Below are 24,710 nucleotides of genomic sequence, written 5' to 3'. Positions count from 1 at the left end.
GTCACTGAGGTGTGCTTTGAGGTCTCAAAAGCCGAAGCCACGGCCAGAGTCTGTCTCTCTCTGCCTGTGGATCAGGATGTCACTCTCCGCTACTGCTTCCACACCTGCCTGCATGCTGCCAGGTTCCCCACCATGATGATAACGGATGAAGCCTGTGAAAGACCCCAATTAAAGGCTTTCTTTTCTCAGAGTTGCCTTGGTCATGTCTCTTCACAGTGAGAATAAGTGACTAACAATAGCCAAGGTTACTTGGTAGCAGAGCCGAGATTTAAGTATAGTTTAGGTATACAATTTACACTTAAGTCTCCATAGTAAATAGCTTACTCCAGTTAAAGAAACCATTACAAAAAGATAGAGTATAATTTTATTACTTCCAACTTTAATTTTCATCACAATAAAAATAACACAGCTTTACAAAAATAAATTTTTATTAAAAGCCGTAAAGTCTGAGCAGGAAGACAGTACAAAGAATGTAAACAAGGTACACATCACTACATTCAGCTCAGCCCGATCGAATGCTGAAAAACAAGTCTAAATGCTCTATTGCCCTTGCTAGCAAGATACATTAATTCTATTTTACAAAGACAACATATTCTAGTTTTCCAGGAAAAAATAGTTTATCGAAGTCGATCCCAACGCCAAATGCTGGCATCATCACAGACAGCTATGAGGATACTGCTATCCCTGCTGAAGCTGGTTTGTCGGATCGCAGCCCCACACTTATGGTGAGTCAGTGTCGTACACCTAGGAGAACCAAGACAAGACCTAAATAGCACACATACCAGTGCTTACATCAAAGAGTGAATGAGAAAATGCAGGTGAGAGCCATCGTCATTAAGAATATCATCCTTCATTCTAAATTTCAGCAAGTTTGGTATATTTATCTACTCACCACAGTATAAGCACAAGTTAATTGAAATATGAAAAAAATACTTAAACTCTAAAACCTGCAGCTGTTAAAATGACTGGGCCATGTCACAGCTCAGTGGTGATGCACTTGGTGACATGGCCCAGAGTCAGATCCATGGAAGCCACATGGTGGAAGGTGAGAACTGGCTCCTGTGACCTACACACTGGGGATATGGCACAGGTGCAGAACGGAGCACAGCTACTGGTTATTAAGGCTGACATAAAAAGGCCATAGTTACTTACTTGGCTTTATGAGGATCTTCTACTTCTAAATCCCAAACATAAAGTTTGCCAACCTGATTGCCCAGTGCAAGCATCTGCGTAAACAAAGTGAAAACATAAAATCAACACAGTACCAAGCTCTAGGGTATTTAAGAAGCCTCAGCTCCAGCCTTGGTGGCCCCCTTAACTGAGTTTTGCATCTTATGACACTGATTTGTAAGTAAGAGTAAGAACAATTACTATTTCCTTGGCATCTTGAGAAACTAGGGCTCTGCCCCATTTCACGGACGGGGGCGTTACAGTCCTTTTTCTCTACCTTAGAGTCACACACAGAATGGGATGCTCTTCCCAAGCTTTCTTAGAGAAATAAACTGCAGCAGCAGAATTTAATACTTTGGATAATAGTTATTCTACCTTCCATGTTGATTTTTCTCTAAGTTTTTCTAGAAGAAAAGCTAGGTAAGATGATAAACACATTGAAACACTGTATCTTGAACAGGCATCAGGAACGTAGGGTTACCACACCTAACTGCCCGTTTCTTTCCTAACACTGCAGATAACGTGCAGTGCCCAGGAGGCAGCCAAAGTCATCAACACAGGACCAGTACAACCAAAGTGCGAGGACGAGGAGCATGGACAAAACAGGAAAGGGGACAACGACACGGTGTTTCAGAAGACAATTCCAAATATAAAAGTATGTGCTACCTTTTGCCAGAAATCCATAGAAAACCTCATGTACCAAATGTCACACTGGCTGTAATCAAATCGCCCAAGAATAGTCACATTAGACTCACTAGGTTTAATTTTATCTATATCATCCTCCATTTTGCCAGGTTTCCAGCATACAATGGCATTTTCACAAGACTAAAAGAGAGAAATAAGAGACATGTATTAGAACTGAATTTCAAAAATAAAAATAAAAGTGCTTACTTTACCATTTTAGATAGGTAAGAGCCCACTTTCCAGGACCATACACAGACTGTTCACTATCACGTCAAGGCTTACCCCCCGAGGACAAGAGATCTGACTAGCCAAAGAATTAAACAACACAAAAGAATCATGCTATCTGGAAGTTCCTCTTCCAGAACAAATTAACTAAGTGCGGCTCCAGGTAGGCTGGCACCCAGAGACTCAAGGAGTGCTATAAAAATTAGAAAACTTTAATACTGCGACAGAAGGCTTTCCAAATCTGGCCACTGGTGTCCTAGCCCACACATAACCAGGAAACCAGTGGCATCTACCGAGCTTCCCTGCACAGGGTGGACACCTTAGAAGATATCACAGGAAACAGTTCACCGACAGGACCATAGGATATAAAGGAGCTCACACTGACGAGGGGATAGGCTCACACAGGCCACAGAATCACACTTCTACTTAACACAGTCTCCCTGTGGCCACTGTTCCAATCACTATCTTAGTCAGTGGCCCACACTAGCGATTTTTTGGCAATGTGTCTGGCCTCTAGTTGATAAAAGCCTCTAAACATCAGCACCTCTCCTCGAAGCCTGGCTGACTTCAACGGTACCTAGACGAGCAACCCTGCCGCTCAGTTTCTCAGGCAGTCTATCCAGTCAGACGGCAGCCCACTGAGAGCTCCACATTCACATTTTAACCAGAGGTTCAGAGAAAGAATCTCCTCTACTTTCTTCGAATGTGGAAATGCTCAAGCTAAGTGACATCTCCCATACAGTCACTAACTGCACAGTGTCTGACATCACTAGCCCAATGTTGCCCTAATTGCAGAGTGAGACTTTTCTCTAAAGAGGATCTTGGCCCAAACACCAAGCCAGACTCTCACAGTTCCCTGGGGCTTCTTTTGCTATCCTAGCCTGGACACCAAGAGAGCAATGACTTGGAAATGCTAATGGATAAGAACAGTGTGGTGGTTTGAAGGAAGATGACCTCCAAAGGGAGTGGTACAACAAGGAGGTGTGGCCTTATTCAAGGAAGTGTGCCGCTGTGGGGGTGGGCTTTGTGGTGTCTTCTGCTCAAGCTTCCCTCGGTAAGACATAAAAGCAACCTCCAAACTGCCACATACAGAAACAGGCATAACAATGCTATAAGGGCTAGTAAGATGACTCTGGAGGTGAAAGTCCTCAATGCTCCAGCCTCACAATCCAAGTACAATGTCACAATGCCGCTTCCATGAGAGAAGAAGAGAACCGATCCCTGAAAGCTGTCTTCTGACCTCCACACATTTCAGTGGCACACAAGCACACACACACACAAAGTAAATAAAAAGGGGATTCTAAAAAGTGTTATGTTACAGGCATGGAGCTCATGCCTGTAATCCTAGTACTTGGGAGACTGAGGTAGGAGAATCCTAAGTTTGAGGTTAGCCTGGGCTACACAGCATGTACCAGGCTGGCTTGGGTTCATGGTGAGATACCCTGTCTCAACAAACAAGGAAAAGAATTAAGAGGAGAGAAGAAAGGAGAAGAAAAAAGGAGAAAGCTCCCAACAAAAATGGAACTGAGGAGGAAGAAACCAGCCCCAAACAAAATGAAACAGAAGGTTCAAATGACCTATAGGAAGTACAGGGTCCAACTCAGAACAGAATACAGACCAGAAAACAGTCAATTCAACTCAGATTGTTTAGTGGCTAACCATATAAACTGGCAGAAAGGATTTAAAAAGATAAGGTCTAAATAAATAAAGGGCTGGGGATGCAGCTTGGTGGTGGAGCTTAGATTCCATCTTAGTTACTCACTACAAAAGTCAAGACAAAAGATTGGGAATAGATTACAAAAATGAGCTGGGTATAGTGACTCATAAATGAAATCATAGCGCTAAGGAGACCAGTCAAGAGAGTTCAAGGACAGCCTAGACTACACAGCAAATATCTTTAATCCTAGGCCTCAGGAGGCAGAAGCAGTAGAACAGTCAAAGGCCAGTACAGTCTATGGAGTGAGTTTCAGGACAGCCAGGGCTATGCAGAGAGACCCCGTCTCACAAACAAGCAAACAGAGAAAGGAAAGGAAAAGAGAAAGGGAAAAAGAAAGGAAAGGGAGGGGAGGGGAGGGGAGGGAAGGGAAGGGAAGGAAAAAGGAAAGGAACGGAAGAAAGATCCTTACTACATGGGGCCTGGTGGAGAGTTCATGCAAAATTTTTTTCCAAAAATATTAAATTATAATTAAAAAAATACCTAAACATTTTCTTGAACCAGCAAGATGGCTCCACGGATAAAGGCATATGCCACTAAGTCTGATAGCCTGAGTTTAATCCCTGGACCACATGGTATAAGGCAGGAACTGATTCCCAAAGCGCGCGCGCGCGCACACACACACACACACACACACACACACACACACACACACACACCTAATTTAAAAACAAAACAACAAAAAAACTAAGCATTTTCTTAGCCAAAGGCCCTATTAAAGAGATGAAAAGATTAGCCACCAGCTGAAAGAAAAGATTTACAAACACTGTTTCTGATAAGATGCATATTCAGAATATATAAAGAACACTCAAAATTCAACAATAAAATAAAATAAAACAAAAACTAAGCCAATTATAAAACCAGCCAAAGATTCAAAGACACAACCCCCCAAAAGGATATGGATGGTGTGATGGCTATTCTTGGTTGTCTTCTGGACCACATCTGGAATTAACTAAAACCCAATCGGCTGTGTGAGGGAATTTTTCTTAAATCATCTGATGTGGGAGATTCACTTCTACCCTGAATCTTGAGATAAGAAGACACACTTTAATCCCTATCTTTTGAAGTGTAAAGAGCCACCTTTAATCCAGGAGACAAGGTCTCCTGGCAGCCTACATAAGGGACTACACTTGAGGAAGCCCTCTCCTGGTCGGCTTGCTTTTGCTCTCAATAGCAAGTCCATTTCTTCACTGACATTAGAACCTATTACTTTGGGATTCTGGTGTAGATTTAGGACCAGCTGAGATATCCAGTCTTGTGAACTTAATAACCACTAGATTCTTGGACCTTGCACTGATGGGCAAACATTGTTGAATTAGCTGGACCACCGCCTAAAGCGATTCTAATGAATCCATATATACATGGAACCCTGAATACAGAAGGTAAACACACAAATGTAAAGATGCTCAACAGCATCACTAGCAGAGAATGCAAAGCAAGACCATGATGAGGTTTCACTACACATCTGTTGGAACTAAGTAAATAAAAATAATGGTAATACTAAATGCTGGCAATGATACAGAAACACTGGATACTTTGCTAGTGACGGTGTAAAATGGCACTCTGGAAAACAGTTTAGTAGTTTCTTAAAAACTTAACCATTACCCAACAATTGCTTTCCGCAGCATTTATCAGAGAAACAGAAAGTCAAGTCTTATAAAATTCTGTACACAACTGTCCATCAGCAAGTATGCTGTAAAGAACAAGTACAGCCCAGAAGATGGTGTTAAACCGACTGCAATGAAGCTTGGGCGTGGTAGTGCGCACCTCTAATCCCAGCACTTGGGAGGCAGAGGCAGGCAGAGCCTGAGGCCCGCGTAGCACATTCCAGGCAAGCCAATGATTCATTAGATTCTCTCAAAAAATCAATAACGAATACATAAAAGCTAATGAACTAATTGGGATGGCACAGGGACACCATGGAATGTGACTCAGCAATGGAAACGAGAAACCACTTTACAAGCAGCAACTTGGATGGATGTCCAGTGAATCTCATTGAGTAAAAAACAATCATAGCATTTTTGAAAGGACAAAATTCACGTGACAAAATGATAAGGAACTAAACACACAGCATAGGAATGTTCTTTTTCTAGGCTTTATAACATAAAGCAGCATAACATAACTACTGATTTAAAGCTCCGGTTCCAGGTGATCCGATGCCTTCTTCTGGCCTAAGGGAACCAGACAACAACATATACAGATATACATGCAGGTAAAACACTCATCACATAAGAAATACATATTGTGATAATTACTGAGACATAATAACAACTACTAAGACAAGTGGACAACGGTCATGTTGTCCTGAACTATCTGTAAAACTTCCTGTAGTCTATTCCAAGATCAAGAGTTTAAGGAGGGGAACATGAAACCAACAAAAGCAAATCTAAACCAAAAAGGAAATGAGATGGACATCTCTCTAACTCTGACAAGCCTACATGTTCAGAGAACATGGATCAGCCCTCTAGATAACCAGCTGGAAAAAACAAAACTAAACAAAGGAAGACGACGTCACCCCTCAATTCTCTGGAAGAACTGGCTCCAAACACCTTACTCAAGGACCTTACTGAATGGCGTCGTATGTGCACATACTCCCATGGACTGTACTTATTATGAAGCCCATACAACAGAATGTGAACATTTTAAATGTCCTGTGCGTAGTGAATAACAAGAGCTCTTTGCACATGTTCAGTACAGATGCAATTCTTCTATTCAAACACTTCTCATCAGTCAGATTCAATCAAAAGACGTGGACTCCATGGATATGCAGGGCTGTGTATCCGTATCTACCGACAAGGCAGAACAGTGAGTAAACTGCAGCCTGTAAGCCAAGGACTCCAGCCACAGCTCCTACAAACAAGGGCTTACTGAGACAACAGGAACAGTTCTGCTGGTTTGAATCATTATTTTCAACATCACTGACCCCCAGAACAGTCCACGCCGTCCAAGCTCACTTCTCTTCTTACTGGAGCGTAAAGAACTACAGTCTAGAGAACTCTTTCTCCTTAAGTAAGTTCGACAGTCTACCAAGACTCTTTAACAGTTTCTCTCTGCTATCAACACATTTTATACATGGTCCCTGCAAAGCACACTCTCACGCTCTCCCCCCCCTCCCCCCACACACAATGCAAGTACAGCTTAATTCTAGTTTTCCATACCTTGGAAAGTATCAAATCGCCTAACCATCGCACACAATCAACATAATTCCTATGTATGTCTCTGGTAGAAAAGTCAGGAAAGTGGATTTTCTGGGAAATAAATGGCCTGAAGGAAGAATGGAAATATAAAAGTTAAAAGAAGCACTCTGCCTACTGAGCTTCAGCTGCCAGCTCGATTTTGAAAACTATACAGAACAGGACTATTAATTTCTCTTTGCTTCAAGATAGAATGTATCCATTAAGCTGGGGTTTTTTTTTTTGGAGATGAAGTATCCATTTTTCATTTTTGTTTTCTTTCATTATCAGCTTTCTGATATAATGTTCAACTTTCCTTTCTAAACTCGAGGTTTTAAATTTGGGGCAGCTGAGATGGTGAAAGCACTTGCCACGCAAGCCTGACCTGAGTTCACTGTATGGGACCAACATACTGTCCTCTGACCTCCATTATTGCTAATATATTTGTGGAAAAAAAAAAAACAATAAACAGGGTGTTTTGGAAGTGGTAAATTAAAAGCACACCTAATATTTCTAATCTAGTAAGTGATTCCATGGTATTTATATGCTTTTCTTTCGTTTTTTGGGGGGCCACAACCCACAGCATCACCCTTGTCAGACAGGCATTCAACAAAACCAACCAGAATCACAACCATCTTTGTGATTCTTTTTTTTTCTTTTTCTTTTTGATACGGGGTATCTCTGTGTATCCCTGGCTGTGGTTCTGGAACCCAGAGATCTGCCTGCCTCTGCCTTCCAAGTGTGGCATTAAAGGCAGGAGTCACCTCTGCCAGGCTGTGATTCACTTTTTATATTAATCATAGACCTGTGGTGGCAACATATAAAAAGGCAGAGTAAACTCATCTCAAACCCTTCCCCTTCACGTCTCGTTAGGATGCATGTGCCCATGAAGGTGCACACAGAGGCCAGATGGGGCCATGCGCATCTTCCCGCATCCTTCTCCACCTGATTTCTGAAACAAAGTCTTTCACTGAACTTGAAGCTAGTGGGTTCTTAGGCTTGGAAACTCCAAGCTCTCCATTCCCCAGCCTAGGAAATACAGGAAGTCAGAGTCAAGCAGGCTTATAGGGGTGCTGGAGATTTGAACTCAGGCCTTTCTGCTTTTACAGCAAATGCTCTTCCTCATCCCACCAAGCCAACTTGACATGAATGATTAACCGTTCCAATTTCAGCTGCTTTCTAATCAAATGTGTATTATAATTAACAGTTAAAGCCTTTCAGAAAGACTACAGGAACTGTGAAGTATAATTTATTATTTACTCCACAGATATAACTTTTTAAAGACAGGGTTTCTCTGAATAGCTTTCATTCAAATCCTAAGTTTAGCATTGCACCTGACACTGAACGGTAGAAACCTAAAGCTGTACTGTAATTCTTAAAAGCCAATGAGGTGAGTAGGTGCACTTCAGTGCTTACTAGAGCTCGCAAAATTAACAACCTAGTCATAATTGGAGACTTGAAAACTCTTGGCTAGAATAAAAATACCAAGTTAGCATATTTAAACACGATGCTCAGTGACAGAGTAACACATGTACACATGTTTACAGAGAAAGCACCACTGGCAACCCAGTAAGTACTAAAAAGGTAGTTAGACCAAGACCTAAAGCACTTCAAAAGAGAAACAGTTGAAACATCTCAAAAATATGGAATCTCCATCCCATGGTATGATGAAACAAGACTCCACAATTTTAATTTTCTCTGTTTAATGAAAGAAGCATCATTTATATATAGGAAAATATCAGTATGTATTTATGTATGTAGCTAACTAGTTGGGTCTCACTATGTATATAGCTCTAACTGGCCTGAAATTTGCTCTGTAGGCCAGGCTGGCTTCCAATATTCCAACTGACAGAAATGTCCTGCTTCTGCTTCCTCTGTGCTGAATGAAACTAAAGGTGTTTACAGCCATGCCCAGCAGGAAAGTATTATTATCACGAACTACAGGTAGAAAGCCAATTGAAAACCATAGTCTATATACTGAATTAGAATTTACTATTATGTCTTTCTCCTTCTCTAGTCAACAACAGGTTCAGGTGATTTAAAACTTTAGTACTTCTAACTCACTTAGTCAGCATGCACCATAAATCGAAGGAAGTGAAACGTGCCACCAACTAGACAAAAACAATCCATTCAAATAAGACTGAAAAAATTAAATAAGGGACTCCTTTTGAAAAGGTGAATTTGATGACAGGCGGCAATACCTGGGGATTTCAGGATATTAAAGACGGGATTCTAAAGCAGCAGTGGGTTTTAGTTCTCAATACTCGAGGGAAAGGGAGACACATCTACACAACAGCAAAGAATTGGGACTGTCACCTGTTAGTTCTATTTGGGTTATAATCGTAAGAATCCTTAATTGCATTCATCATTCTCTTCGAGTTGATTCTCCAAAGTTTGAGGGAGTGATCCATACCACACGACATTATTTTTTCACCCAAAAGATCATAATCCTAGAAATAAAACAGAACAGTGCAAATAGGTAAGCTGCAGTCTCAAAGGCTATTTGTCCGGGCTTCGCCTGGTGCACGACACACTGAGCACTGCATTTCAGACCACAGCCCCCGACACAGTGAACACCGCATTTCAGACCACAGCCCCCGACACAGTGAACACCGCATTTCAGACCACAGCCCCCGACACAGTGAACACTGCATTTCAGACCACAGACCACGACACAGTGAACACCGCATTTCAGACCACGACACAGTGAACACTGCATTTCAGACCACAGCCCCTGACACAGTGAACACTGCATTTCAGACCATGACACAGTGAACACTGCATTTCAGACCACGACACAGTGAACACCGCATTTCAGACCACAGCCCTAACTGCAGCCCGGGCTTCGCCTGGTGTAGGGTACAGTGAACACTCCATTTCAGACCCTATCTCCAAAACCAACACCAAACTGACAAAAACGTCCATAATGATCATGGTACTGTATAAAACCCGAGTCATTTTTATGAAACTGAACAAACAGTGGCTCAGCCTGCTCTATCCTTCCATGTGCAGGGTGACGGCCTGGCAGGCTGCATGAAGCAGGCATAGCCGTGCATCTGCGGGGGGGAAAAGGTTCAGTATTCGCATCACATAGCCCAGCTTCAACTTACAGCACTTAAAACTTCGTCTCTGTGTCCTTCCACACCTCCGAATATTGCCACAAGTGTGTCCGTTTGGATATTCCATAATCGTAAAGCATGATCTATTATAACACAGAAAGTTAAAATAAAAGTTTATCACCCACCACTGCAAACTTTTAGTATGGCCTTAATATGTAAAAGTTATGGAAATTTAGACTAGGCATGATAAAGACATATACCAACTTAAAATATACCACTCAGAATGAATAGAGACATGGTGATGTTAAATTAAGACTGCCTCAAAAACAAACAAATTAAATGGAAATTACAGCAGACACTGAGGATGTGCTCAGGGCACACCTCATGTGCCCAACAGCAAAAATCCTCCTCCCCTAACCTATCATCTCAGCACTGAGAGGGGTGTGAAGCAAGAGGACTGACTGCCTTGAGCTCAAAGGCAACCTGGGCTGGCTGCTTGGCATCCATCCATCCATCCATCCATCCATCCATCCATCCATCCGCCTGCCTGTCTGCCTACCTGCCTACCTAGAAACCCTATGTCAAACAAACAGTGTGGCATATGCCTTCAATCCCAGCACTCCAAAAGCAGGGAAAGGCAGTTCGAGGCCAGCCTGGTCTACAGAGTATAAATTCCTGGACAGCTAGGGCAACACAGAGAAACCTATCTTGAAAAACCAAAAACCAAACAAAAAAACACCTTTTGAAAATCCTAACATGGTGATATGTCATTCAATACTGATAAATCAATGTAACTCTTCAGGTGAGGATAAGGTTCTAGAACAATCACAACATAGTAAGTGAAGTTTCTATGTCTTGGTTTATAGTCTAGGCTATTTTTTTCTACTAAAACTTTTTTCTCTTTTAATTTTGATTATTTTCCCTTACAACACAATCTGTCTCTTTAAAACAATTATTCCAAAACAATCTGAACTAAGGAAACATTGGTTTCTGTAAGCTTACCTTTACTTACTGACAGCAGAAGATTTGGGTCTCGTGGGTGGAATTTCAGCTCATTGACAGCATTGCCATGGCCAACATAGTGCTACAATAAATTGAAAACATTTTGTTTCACATCTCAAAAACCAATAAATTCTTTCATAAACCTTAAGAGAAACAAAAGGCTGGAGGGACAGCTAAGTGGTAGACCACTAGCCTAGCAGACTCAAAGACCAAGGTTCAGTGGTGGAGGCCCGAAAATGTGAGCCCAATTCCACTTTAAGGTCAGAGAGTTGGAACTTACCCCAGTTCCTTCAAGGTGATTGTGCTTCCACCTCAAACAAGGTCTTGTCTGTGTAGTTCAGAAAGTTCTGCTCTCTTAAGGTTATTGTCAACAGGTGTGGCTAATAGCCAGACCTTGTGCTCCAGGAACAGGTAAGTAGATTCTTCCTACCTCTAACAAGAGTCTAAGTATCCAACTAAGTTCCGGTTCTGTTATGGAGATAACTTAGGATTCCACCCAGGGAGTGGTTTGCCTATAGAATGTTTTGGTCTAGGACGTGAGAGTGACTTGTTTTGTTCTAGCAACAGAATATTTAACTGCGGATGTAGCCCATGACCTTCAATTGGTTTGTTTCTTTCCTATGTATCATGTTAATGTAGTTTGTCTTACTTCTACCTTTTGGGGTCAGGGGTATTTTAAGCAGTTGGAAATTAAACACGGCTTAAATGCAGGCAAATTTCAGTACTCACTGGAACTCCCTCCTGATACTATCCTATATATTTCTTCGTTTTATGATTTTCATTCACATCTTCATATTCTTTACTATATTTCCAAATCCCCACACCGCTACCCTGAAGAGAGGTGTTTTTGTTGATCCTCGACATTCAACGTCCAGCAAAGCTGCCCTCTGCCTCCCAAACAGAAAGTGTCACCTAAGTTCTTCTCACCCTTGGACACACTAAAATCACCCAAAAACTTGACAGAAAGGAAAATGGGACCCATCGGTCACCACTCAGCTAGCAGGACTGTTTAAGATCGCCTCCAGGATACAACGAGCCCCAGGTGAGAGACAGCGGTATCCACAGTGTGCCTTCTCATCAGCTCCATGCCTTTACCAGCCTGTCCCTGGAATGGTGTCCTGGAGCCCACAACTCTTGGGTCCCTTGAAAAAAGTGGTTACTTGGTGTGGGAGGTCCTTCTGTCTATGTGTTGCTTTTATTGGTTAATGAACTGCTTTGAGCCTATGGCAGGGAAGAACAGAACTCGGAGGGAAAAGCTGGAGTGTATGCTGGGAGGAAGAAGGGTGGAGTCAGAGAGAAGAGTTGCTGCCATAGACAGATGCTGGGAACTTCTTTACTTAATAAGCTACAGTCATGTGGTGATATACAGATGAACAGAAATGGGTTAAATTAATATGTAAGAATTAGCCAATAAAAAACTAGAGATAATGGGCCAAGCAGTGATTTAATTAATACAGTTTCTGTGTGATTATTTCGGGGCTGAGCAGTAGGGAATGAACAATTGGCTCCTTCCAACAGTTACTTTTCAGTTAAAGACACCTAAAGCAATCACAAGAAAACCCACAGAATCCACTAACTTGGGCTCACAGGAGCTCAGAGCGTCTCAAACAACAACCAGGGGCCTGCAAGGGAATGGTGTAGGCCCTCTGAATAGATGACAGTTGTGTAGCTTGGTCTTCTTGGGAGTCCTAACCGTGGAAGCAGGGCTGTCTCCTTTGCTGGATTTCAGGACCCTAACCTACTCCTCATCTGGACTGCCCTGCCCAGCCTTCAGACGAGGGGAGGTGTTTACTTTTTTTTTTTTTTTTTTTTGATTTGGCTTTTTGAGACAGGGTTTGTCTGTAGCTTTGGTGCTTGTCCTGGAACTAGCTCTCGTAGACCAGGCTGGCCTCGAACTCAGAGATCCCTAGTGCTGGGATTAAAGGTGTGTGCCACTACTGCCAAGCTGAGGTGCTTAGCCCTACTGTAACTTGATATGCCATGTTTTATTGGTACCCATGGGAAGCCTGCCCTTTTCTGAACAGAAATGAAGGAGGAGGGGACTGGGAATGGGGTGGGTGGGAACAGGACTGGGAGGAGAGGGAGGGGAAACCTCGGTTGGGAGGTAAAAGAAATTAGTTTTTAAAAAAAAAGACATTCAAAGCAAGGGAAGAGGAATTAAAAAAAAACACAAAACAAAACAATGAGTATGAACACTTTCCTATGTATTCCTTAATTTATATCATCTAATTGTCACAGAGGCTTCAAAGGACTGCTTTAAAGAAAGAAATGGAACTAGCAAGATGGCTTAGTATCAAGGTGGGGCTGGCATGCCGGAAAGGAAAGCATCTGGAAGACGGGAATTGACACCTGACTGTCCACGTCCACACGAACATATACACCTGCATCACACACCCAAAGTGAATAAACACAGTAAGAGAGAAAATAACAAATCAAATGAGGCATTCGTTGTAAACTACGAGTATTCAAAAGCAACAAATCTACAGTCTGCCCAGAAGACGTACCTTTATACACTGCATGGTTATGGGGTTAATTATCCTTATTATGCCTCTAGAGCCAGCAACAGCGAGCAGAGGGTGGCTGGTGTTGCTATCGTACGTCCACGCACAAGTATAAAAGTTTTCATCTGCCTAAGAAATGCCAGAGTTAAGAAATAGAATTTATCTTGAAAAAATAAATGTTAATGTTTACAATGACAGGAACCTTTCAAACTGCTAAAGCTTTAGATATTTAAGCGTTCATTTTTTGTCACAGAAAATTTGCACAGTGATAGCCAGGTGTCCCAGAACTCAAGAGACAGAAACTGGATGATTTTCTTTCTTTCTTTTTTTTTTTTTTTTTGGTTTTTTCGAGACAGGGTTTCTCTGTGGTTTTGGTTCCTGTCCTGGAACTAGCTCTGTAGACCAGGCTGGTCTCGAACTCACAGAGATCCGCCTGCCTCTGCCTCCTGAGTGCTGGGATTAAAGGCGTGAGCCACCATCGCCTGGCCTGGATGATTTTCTTAAATTAAAGGCCAGCTACGGCTACTCAGCAAAGTCCTATGCTCAAAAATAAATAAGTTAACTTCAGTGGCAGCGCTTTTAGGTCTAAAATCCAAATGAGCGCCTTCCTTGAGCGTCATGCTAACACACTTCTCTTTTCTGCCTGCTGAGTGAGCTACACCCACCAGAGCACCAGCCAAACAGCAAGCGCAGGCAGGAATGTCCGCCAGTGAACCTTTACCTACAAAGCCAGGGTGAGCCTGCAGGCTTCGCTTACTGACTGTGTCCTGATGCTGCCGGGAATCTAAATGGTTCATTTTCCAGCGTCCTGACAGGGCAGCTGTTCACTCACTCCCATGTCATCACAGAATCAATGTCTCCTTCCTTCGCTCTGTGCTTTTGCTAAAGGATCTGGGAGAAACATCTCACCATTCAGCTTTTTAAAAGTCCTTTAAGATTTGGCTTTTAAGTTAAGATCTTCCTTTTCTTCGTAGCTCACGCTCCAATCATTTCCTAAATGGCACACACTTATTTTTTTCTATCTCCGTGTTGTTGAGCAAATACTTAGAATGACTGCCAGCTAAGTGGTGTGGGACAATGGTCTATACTCTCTCAATTATATTTTAATAAAAAGCCAGGCAGGAAGTAGAGATGGGACAACCAGGCAGGAAGTAGAGGCAGGTTGACAAGAACAGAAGAATTCTGGGAAGAGGAAAGCTTGGTCCGCAGGCATTACCCAGCCACAGAAGCAGCAAGATGTGACTGCCTCGCTGAATAAGGTACTGAGCCACGTGGCTAACACAGATAAGAATAATTGCCTAATATAAGAAGTCTGAGCTACCAGGTCAATCAGTTTATAACTAATGTAGACCTCTGTGTGATTTCTGGGACTAAACGGCTGGGGGACCAGGTGGGACAGAAAACCTCAGACAACAGCTAAGTATTACAACTATACTGAAATTGCAACTCCAGGCTTAGCTGGTCCCTGCTAACCATTTCTACCATGGATTTCTAACGCTCAGCTCCACCCATCTTGCACCCACAATCCCATCCACCTCGTGACAAACTGAAGATCAGGTGAACGGGATTCGAGGATTGATCCCTTTGGGTAACAATGACAATACTCCTAGCTAAAGATGGGACAGTACCTTTAGGGAACTTTTTAAAGTTTTAGAGTACTTATCAAAACAAATGTCTTAAACCTGAGATACAAAGACAGTAAGAAAAGGATACATCAGCGTCTACATAGGACTGCAATAACCGGATTTCCCCTTGCGAATGGCACTCATATAAGGTCACCTAGAGAAACAAAGATATGAGTGTCATCTCAGATAAACATTCTAGTTGCAATTACAACTTAGTGACATTACAGAAACTGCTTGAAGCGGCTCTGTAAGCTTACCTAACAGCCAGGTAATAGTAGTTGCTATTACCAAATATTTAAATATACATTTCATCCATATAAACACAACTTTTTCAAAGTGAGCAAAGTTGAAAATTTTAAAATAATTATGGTTTATCCTCCTTTAATTAGCTTTGTAACAAGACATCTTTAGTACCATAAAACAATGATTAAAGAATACCACATAACATATACATGTACCAAAACACCACCTGATGCCCCATAAATATGTACAATTTTTAATGACTATGTATAATTAACACTTTTAAGATTATTACTTAAATCCACTGGATTTATGCTTTCCTTATAGAACAATTAATCACAACTTAAAAAAAAAAATGACAGGGTTCTGGGGAATGGAGAGCCAGCTTAGTGACATGGTATTTACTCTTCCAGAGGAGTCTGTTCCCAGCACCCACGTGGCTGCTAGAGAGGCTCTCATGCCCTCTGGCCTCCACGAGCGTTGCATGCGCCTGGTGCACAGACCGACATGCAGGCTGCCTACTAACACACAGAAAATGAGACTTTAAAAGTATACATATTTCTTTCATATTTGAATGATAAAAAGCAGTCAATTCTTTCAGATATTCAAAATATTTATAAATGAAACTATAAAGCCTGCTTCATAACAAATGTCAATAAAAATGTGTTTTCTAGGTTTTTTTTTTTTTTCGAGACCGGGTTTCTCTGTGGCTTTGGAGTTTTAAACCTGACCATTTCTCAAAAGCTTCACTCTTACACAAGAGAATGATACTGGTGCGCCAGCTATTCACAATTTGTTCTAAAGTCATTCCACTTCAACACTGTAATTGTAACAGATACAAAATAACCCCAATAGCCAACCCGCCCCCTTGACACTTACCCTGTTGCTTCCCACAGTCGCGAACACCAGAGGATCCCCTTCCTTACTGTGCCAGTTAAACTGAACCCCAAACAACGGCTGGTTATGATCCTCCTACAAAACCAGGAAACAAGGGAACTCTAACAGATTTCTGAAAACACTAGCAAACTGACGTTAACCTTCCCTTCTTTTCCTTCCCCAATTTCAGCCCCCTCACAAGAATGGGCCCACGGGGCTGTCTATTCGACAGCTTGGGGAGGAGCACTATTTAAAGGATTAGGAGCTGTGGCTTTGTTGGAGGCAATGTGACACTGGAGGGGGCCCTCCCTGTGGATCCAGATGTAGAACTCTCAGCAACCTCTCCAGCACCACGTCTGCCTGACCCACCATGCTTCCAGTCATTACCATAGTGGGCTGAACCTCTGAAACTGTAAGCAAGTCCCATGAAATGCTTTTTTAACAAGGCGTCACTGTCATGGTGTCTCTTCACAGCAAGAGAACACTGAGACACAAGCTGCTTCCGACATTAAAATGAAGACACCACGCAAGTGCCCACATCTTAAACCATGCGAATGTTTTCTAACAAAGATTTACACCACACGCTAGGAAGCAGATATCTATCCTGGGAACACTGAAGTCTTCTTGTTTTCTCAAAGCCAATCATCTTTCTGAACTGTAATAAACTGAGAACGTTTGGTAGATACATTTTAGGCTCTTGAGCCCAGAGGACAGTTATTTCTCTCATATAACAAACTAACAAATGGCTCTGGATTTGATTAGAATTGACTTTTTCCTTGAAGTGGGGCACATCACACTCCATCCCAGCCACTACTTTATTAGTCCTACACATACAAATCTAAGTTATCTTGAGCAATCTTTAAATAACCTTGGATTTGTACCAGGCAGTGTAGCACACACCTTTATCCCCAGCACTCGGGAGGTAGAGGCAGGTGAATCTCTGAGTTGGAGGCCAGCCTGGTTGGTCTACAGTTTCAGGACAGCCAGGGCTAAACAGAGAAACTCTGCCTCAAAAAACAATGACATTAAAAAAAAAAAAAAAAAAACACTCCACTTGGATTTGGATCCTAGGAAAGTATCATCCCCTGAAGACTATTTGAAAGTAAGGACTTAGAGAGGGAAAGAACTATGTCTTCAGATTCTCTGTTTTAGCGCTTGTATTAAATCCAGGCTTAAACTGCAGAGTAGAGAAGCATGACTTTTGTTCTCCAAGTTGCATTTTGGACTTAGGGCTTTACTGCAATCTCTGTGCCCAACACTGACTTCCAAGGTCACGTGAAAGCACCCCCCCCCCAGGCTTTTAATGTCTTCTAGCTAGGGAACAATCGTCTTTTCCTGCCAAGACAGGCAGACTAAATCTCCCCCCCTCCCTCAGGAAAATCTTCGGGCCTCTTACACTCAGCAGCTACCGGCAAGCACTGACTCTAAGGCTGGTGTTCTCCAAGGACTAAGGAGAGACTTGGGATTGCCTGTGTAGCTGAAAAAGCTGTCTCATTTCTGCTTATTTATCCCTCCCAGATCTGCTAATGGCATTTGATGACTTAAGGTACTGGTAGCTCATTGTCTCATTTGTTAAGTTTCCTGCTAAAATACAGACAGGTGTGCCTCTTTCACAGGCTTCATAATCCAGGACTAACAGGTTTCAGAGTTCTCAATTCCTTTAATTGTCTTCTAAAATGTTCTTGTCCAGTTGTCTTACAGACACCTGCAGGTTCCTGAAAAAGTTCTGCTGCTTTATCAAGAAATCTGGCCTGGCAAAAACTAACAGTAGTCTCCAGAGCGTGTTTTAACCCTACCCATTTTCAAGTCACTCCTCCTGTCTGGGTCAAGACTAACTTACAAAGTGCTCTCCAGACAACGCCAACACCTGCTCCAGCTCCTGGGACTTCACCACTGGTACCAATTCTCCTAGCTCAAGAACACCTACCAACTAAAATCTGGTTTTATCTGCTCTTGTGTCTCACTTATACACCCAACCTCACCTGTACAACCAGGGCACTTCTCTGTCCCATCCTTTCTGACAGTTAATGACTTCCCATGACTAGCCCCATTCACAGGGCCAATAACAATATTTTCTCTCCTACCCACCTGCCTTCTTATCTTCCTCAAGGAACAGCTGCTTGAAGCCTCCAGGATGACAGCAAACAGGATGCTGCTCTAGCCACACCTCTCGCTGAGCATGAGCCCAACTCTCAGCTCTCCCTTCTCCCATATCGCCCCATGCCCACCCACAGGAAGTAGCCAGACTTGAGCCGGTGCCCCTTTATCCAAGGAGTCTAAAATGTTTGATTGAGGGGCTTCACCTCAGCTTGCTGGCACCCCTTTATCCAAAAAGTCTGGATTGCTTGCCTGGGGGCTTCACCCCAGCTCCTGGCATAAGCTCTCTCCCCTGGGAGTTGTCTCAGTCCAAACTCCGCCTCCGAGAAAGCCCGCCAAACGGTGACCCCTCCCCAGGGAAGATCAAGACCACCCCCAAAGGCTTTGTAAATTGTCCCCCAGAGAATGAACACGTGGTCTCCGGGTTACCTGTGGTCTCCCCTTCTCACTCTTCCCTCTCCATGTTTCCCGGAGGTCACCAGGGAGTATTGTTATTTATTAAACATGAGCATCTTTTAATTCAGTCTGATTAAGTGTGATTGGGATTATTTGTGTTGGCAGAGAGGTTCGTTTAAGAAAATACTTAACAGAGGAGTAATTTTTTAAAATTATTTGTATATTCTAGATATTACTAAAATGAAATACACTGATTTTGGGGCTGGAGAGACAGATGGCTCAGCAGTTAAGAGTGTTGCTCTCCCGGAGGACCGCGATTCAGTCCCAGCACTCACACTGTAGCGTGCACTGGGGCCTTGTCCTCAGAGAAGCACTAAGAGAACCAGGAATGTTAGTCACACAGGGGTTAAAATCAAATACCTGCAATTCATTCAGAAAGCTGAGTGGAGCTTTTTAAACAACCTGGCGACCATTTTGCTATCTGAAGGGACAGACTTCACCCTAATTCCCCAGAATGATCACCCCAGACTCTTTCCTCCCTAGCCATTACCCATCCTTGGATGTCACAAGTACTTACGGCTGCTGACCACACTAGATTCTAGGCCTTTTAGCTACAGAACCCTCTCTCATGGTCATGTGTACTTTATGAAAGAGTCACGTGTAGTCACACCTTAAGGGCTACTGTGCACCTGGAACACATAGTATTTATTCTATAGTGTTTAAATATACCTACAGTACCGGTATAATGAGCGAGTTCCAGGACAGGCTCCAAAACTACACAGAGAAACCCTGATTCAAAAAGAAACAAAAAGGCCTACGCTAAACCTCCTGGTGTAGACTCCCTGGGGTCTGACCCAGGCTGATGGCGTCAATCTGCACTGGGTTTCCGCTCTCATCTCTTCCCGATATGACACCCACAGCGACCCACCTGTCACACAGACGGCATCTGAGAATGACTCGTTCCCCCTCAGGTTCTCAGGCTTAGCAAACACCCTCACCCACCGAGCATCTGGCTGGCCCCCAAACCCAAAAGCTTTTAACACGTCACACTGTTTTCCTATAAGACAATTCCAAGCAAATGCTGAAAATGTTTTACAACTGTGACAGTGCTGGCATGTTGAAGTTAACAGCTCACTCAGCTATGTTTATTTTATTTTATTTTTTTTAAATATTTATTTACTTATTTATTATGTATACAATATTCTGTCTGTGTGTATGCCTGCAGGCCAGAAGAGGGCACCAGACCCCATTACAGATGGTTGTGAGGCACCATGTGGTTGCTGGGAATTGAACTCAGGACCTTTGGAAGAGCAGGCAATGCTCTTAACCTCTGAGCCATCTCTCCAGCCCCCTCAGCTATGTTTAATACTGGATCAACGGATAAAGCAACAACAGCCTGCAACTCAGTACTATAGATTTAAAGGTAAGCAGAATAAATCTCAAATGACTACAAGCATGGATCACCACATTCGATGTAAACAAACAAGCCTTTCAAAGGCTGTCATTTTTAGATACTTTAAACCTAAGGGCATCCTGTATGTCCCTGAGAAGTCGCACCGAGCAAAACTGGGGGGGGGGGGGGCACACAGGGTCCCAGCCCAGACTTAAATGCCATGGCAACGGCCGATCTGAAGCCAGGAGTACCCTGGACACAGATAGGGGACTGCAAGCCCCGCTTCCGGTACATACCTTGAGGCTGTTCACACACTTGAAAGAATATTTGCATTTCTTCGACTTCCATTTTCCCTTTCCCCAGCTTTTCCTTCCGGGCGCGTTGGGTGTATTTGTAGGTGTGTCGGGGCGTTCTGTGTTTGTGCCACTCTCGATACTGACAGCATCATCCTGTGTGCAGTAAAACCAGGAACAAATTCATCAGGCAGAGAGAGACGCGCAAGGTATTTAAAAGATAATGACCAACTTAAAAGCGTGCAAAAAGCCGGGCCGTGGTGGCGCACGCCTTTAATCCCAGCACTTGGGAGGCAGAGGCAGGCGGATCTCTGTGAGTTCGAGACCAGCCTGGTCTACAAGAGCTAGTTCCAGGACAGGCTCCAAAACCACAGAGAAACCCTGTCTCGAAAAACCAAAAAAAAAAAAAAATGGGACTTGGACCCCTGGCTGCAGCTGGAGATTTAGGAAGTAGAAGCCGGTTATGCATTAGGACACTGGTGGATACTTTACCCTGCAGTGAACGCAACAACAAAGTGCTCAGAAAGGCAGCAAACGAGGAATTTAGCTTTAAATAAGACGCTGGCCTGTGCCAGCGACACTAATACAATTAAGTCACCGTTTGCCTTACACAGCTCTGTGGAAAGCCACTAATCAGACAGGGAAATCTTATTCAGTAAAACTAACTGTCCTCTTGCTGGTGAAGAGTTGCTAGGATTCAGTACCTCACTAACATACATCCGACTGGTCTACACATCTTCATAATTTGACTACAACTCAAGTGGAAGCCAGTGTAGACGCCACACGGTCAGCACGGCAGGAGTGTTAACGCTTATTTATAACACAAACCACTCAGAATTTTAAGGACGTTTAAAGAAGTCCCTCGTGGTCCACACCATGTGTAAAGGCCTCGCCTCACAGTCTGAACACTACTCCACACATGTGAACTCTGTACACAGTCATCTGTGCGGGAGGACATGGCTTGAGGAAAAACTGGAAACTCTTCCAACTCATCTGCAGTTCAGAACCCACACTCAAGTCTTCTCTGGAATACGAAGATTTCCATCTACTGCCCTGGGGCAGTCAGTAGTCCCTAAACCATTCCAGAGGAACCCTTGGTCACAGTGTGTCTAATAGCTATGAGGTTGAAGCCAGGAAGTCTACACAGCCTTTGAGGTCTAAGTTACTGCTTTATAGTACAAAAGGTTAAACATAAGTTGAAGTGTCAAGAGGTACTTTTTAAAAAATCACTAATTCGTTTAAAAACATTAGTTCTTAAGCTTTTTCAAACTTCACATTGGTCCAAAGCGAAATGCCTTTTAAGAAATACACTATTCTAGAACATACTTATTTATCTAACACCAGAAAAAAGAGCAGAAGCTAGGCATAGTGTCTCACACCTATAATCCTAGTACTCGGAATGCTGAGGCAGGAGACTAGCCATTAGTTTGAGGTTAGCCTGTGAGACTCTAACGAAAACAAGCAAAAACACCCAAAAAAGGAAGTACTCCCAACAAAGTAGGTGCTTAATAAATATTTGAATTGCGATTTAATGTAAATGTACAATTAGTTTCTATGGAAATTTAAAATGTGACAAGTTAATTCCCAAATTGAAATCAATTTTGGCTAGGCATGTTGTTAACCCAGCAATTGGGAAGTAACGGCAGAAGGAAACCAGCTAGCATGGACACAACAAGAACCTGATTAAAAAGATAAAATTAAAAAAAAATCACTTTTTATCTGTTGCTCCTCACCTGTCAATTGTTCTTATATGCAAAAAGTTCTGATTTTGGATTTTGAGGTTTCATCTGCAACAATTGTTGCAGATCTTTAAAAAAAAAAAAATCAGTCTATCACCTCTACCAATGGTTCCAGCAAAACCTGGCATTTACTATGCCAAATAATACATATATTACTCCATCTAAATAGGGAGCAACTTATGGTGGCTCAGGTCTTGATTCCAGCACTCAGTTTGCAGGGGCAAATGGATCTCTATGAGTTCAAGGCCAACCTGGACACAGTGGACTTCCAGGCCCACCAAAAGTGGAAGGTAAAATCCCGTTTCAAAAACTAGAAATTTAATTAAAAAATTAAAACCAGGGCTGGAGAGATGGCTCAGTGGTTAAGAGCATTGCCTGCCCTTCCAAAGGTCCTGAGTTCAATTCCCGGCAACCACATGGTGGCTCACAACCATCTATAATGAGGTCTGGTGCCCTCTTCTGGCCTGCAGGCATACACACAGACAGAATATTGTATACATAATAAATAAATAAATATTTAAAAAAATAAAATAAAACCAAATACAACACAGGGAAGCACACTTTTTGCTGAGGACTGAACCTGGGGCCTCCTATAAGGCCGGCATGTGCTTTACAAGCATGCTTTATGTTTCCAGCGTTCTAAAGAATTTATTAAATAGATTTATTAAATAGATCCTAAAGTTTTATTCTTGATTTGTTTGCTCACCTTCTATACTTTCTCTGTGTACCTATAGTATTCTGCAGGGCGTGGTGGTGCACGAATGAATTCTGGGTACTGAAGATATCAGAAGATAACAGGTTTGAGGGCAGCCTGTGCTACCTAGGGAGATTCTGACTCAAAAAAAGACTAAAATTTTTTTGGAGACGACCCCATACCAAAAGCTCAATCTCGTTCCTATCAATCATTCGGTTATGGGTAGTTTTAGAAAGCATAAAAAATGTATACATTCCCCTTAAGAGTCTGTAAAAAGAAAATGCGCTTTCTCTTGAGTTTTTCCTCGTAACAATTTCCTCCTCCTAAACAAATTGACATTTTCATTAAATTCTGGGTAATTAAGCATACGAAAAAGCCAAAGCCTAACGTATACTACACAATCATAATCTAAGTAATTAATGATTTGAGCACGTGTACAGGACTTTTCACAACACTTGTAAAAGCACTTTTTTACGGGGCAGCATTTCTCTAAGCAGTATGACTTCGCTTAATCTTCATACTCGCTCAAATGCACCGGTCTTTACCACGATCGCCTGAAAAAAAAATCTTCCAATCTCTTTACATTAAGTAAAAAAAACTTTCAAATTGACCCCTCCCTTGCCGTAATCAAAGCTGGTTCCCCCTCCACGACCTTCGCGGACGCGAAGGCACGCCCCACTGGCTTGGAAAGGAGCGTGCAGAAGCCCAGTCACGAACACCGGAGCCAAAGAGCTCTCCTTCCCATCCAAATCCCGCAGGGCTGGCTCTACTGAGTGCCGCAGTCCCAGCCTTTGGAAGCCCTTCCACCAACTTTCCTCGGGAAACACCATCTCTTACCCGGAGCATGTCTCTGAAACTTGGACAATCTCAGATTCGCAGTCCCCGGCAAGTCCCCCAAAGGCGCAAACTCACTCCTCCTCCCCCGCAAGAATGATCGGAGCAGACCTCGCCAAACTCGGGACCCTTAATCCGCTTCTTCGCCAACTTTCCGCTTGCTAACGGACGCCGTAGCCCCGTACAATTCGAATCCCTCGGACAAGTTGGATTTCCCCGCACGCCCGCGTTTTCCTGAGCGCAGGGTGACACCTTTCCCTGCCCCCACGGCCGCCCTCCCTCCCGCCCGCCCGCCCGCCCGCCCCGCGCGTCCAGTTTCCAAAGATCCTGAAACTTGCAACTCCACGGTCCCGGGACAGCCAGGGCTGCACTCACATTCTCGTCTCCCGAGAGGTCCGGGTTGCTGTTCTCGTCGCTGCTCAACTTCTGCTTTTTGGCAGCAGGCATGTCTGTTCCCGCCGGCGCTGTCGACACTTCCCTCTCGGACATATTCCTCCGCCTCCCTCCAGGTTCCTGCCGCCTCGGGCGGGGCCTCCGCCACACCGCCGTCAAGCAAGCCCGGCCGGAGCCTGCCGCAAAGCTGCCGCCGGCGCCGCCACCGCCGCCGCCGCCGCTCCCCCCACTGTCGCAAATCGCGCCCAGCCGCCGAGGCGGGCGTGCGTGCGACCCCGCCACACTGCTGAAAAAGGGGCGCGCGCGCGCGCCCGCCTTCCCGCACGGCTGTCCGGCGCCTTCCCGTCCCCGGCTCCTGACGGGCGCTCTTCCCGCCGTCCTCTCGGCACTTGGCCCGGAGGCGTCGGGGTCGGCGGGCTCAGAGGGCAGGCTTCCCCACGTCCCCCTGCCCCGCCAGCGCCTAGGGAGGAGGCGGAACTCAAAGGGCTGCTCCCTCACCCCCTTCCCGGCCAAGACGTTTGCTCCGCAATTGGCTCGATCCTTCGATCTCCGACCAGCTGCAAACGAGCGAAAGTCTGTGGCCCGGAGCAGACCACCACTGT

The 24,710-nt window shown here is 43.7% G+C and overlaps 1 protein-coding gene across 2 annotated transcripts; it reads right to left on the bottom strand.

Moving 5' to 3' along the window:
- Window positions 1-341: 341 nt before the first annotated feature.
- Window positions 342-24,682, bottom strand: Eed (embryonic ectoderm development). Of its 2 annotated transcripts, none has more exons than XM_075952390.1 (12): window positions 24,091-24,682; window positions 20,452-20,604; window positions 16,273-16,365; window positions 15,242-15,307; window positions 13,532-13,657; window positions 11,028-11,109; window positions 10,077-10,168; window positions 9,283-9,416; window positions 6,952-7,057; window positions 1,837-1,995; window positions 1,153-1,226; window positions 342-744 (listed from the first exon to the last, which is right to left on the bottom strand). In XM_075952390.1, the coding sequence occupies exons 1-12, from the start codon at window positions 24,202-24,204 to the stop codon at window positions 618-620; spliced, it is 1,326 nt and encodes a 441-aa protein (XP_075808505.1). In that variant the 5' UTR covers window positions 24,205-24,682; the 3' UTR covers window positions 342-617. The 2 variants fall into 2 exon arrangements, with proteins under 2 accessions (XP_075808505.1, XP_075808506.1); XM_075952391.1 differs by having other exon boundaries at window positions 604-744; window positions 1,926-1,995.
- Between the last annotated feature and the right edge of the window lie 28 nt (window positions 24,683-24,710).

The sequence above is a fragment of the Microtus pennsylvanicus genome, chromosome 18 (assembly GCF_037038515.1).
Source record: "Microtus pennsylvanicus isolate mMicPen1 chromosome 18, mMicPen1.hap1, whole genome shotgun sequence".
NCBI lineage: Eukaryota > Metazoa > Chordata > Mammalia > Rodentia > Cricetidae > Microtus > Microtus pennsylvanicus.
The sequence above is the reverse complement of the archived record's forward strand: the minus strand, read 5'-3'. Positions and strand labels throughout refer to the sequence as shown.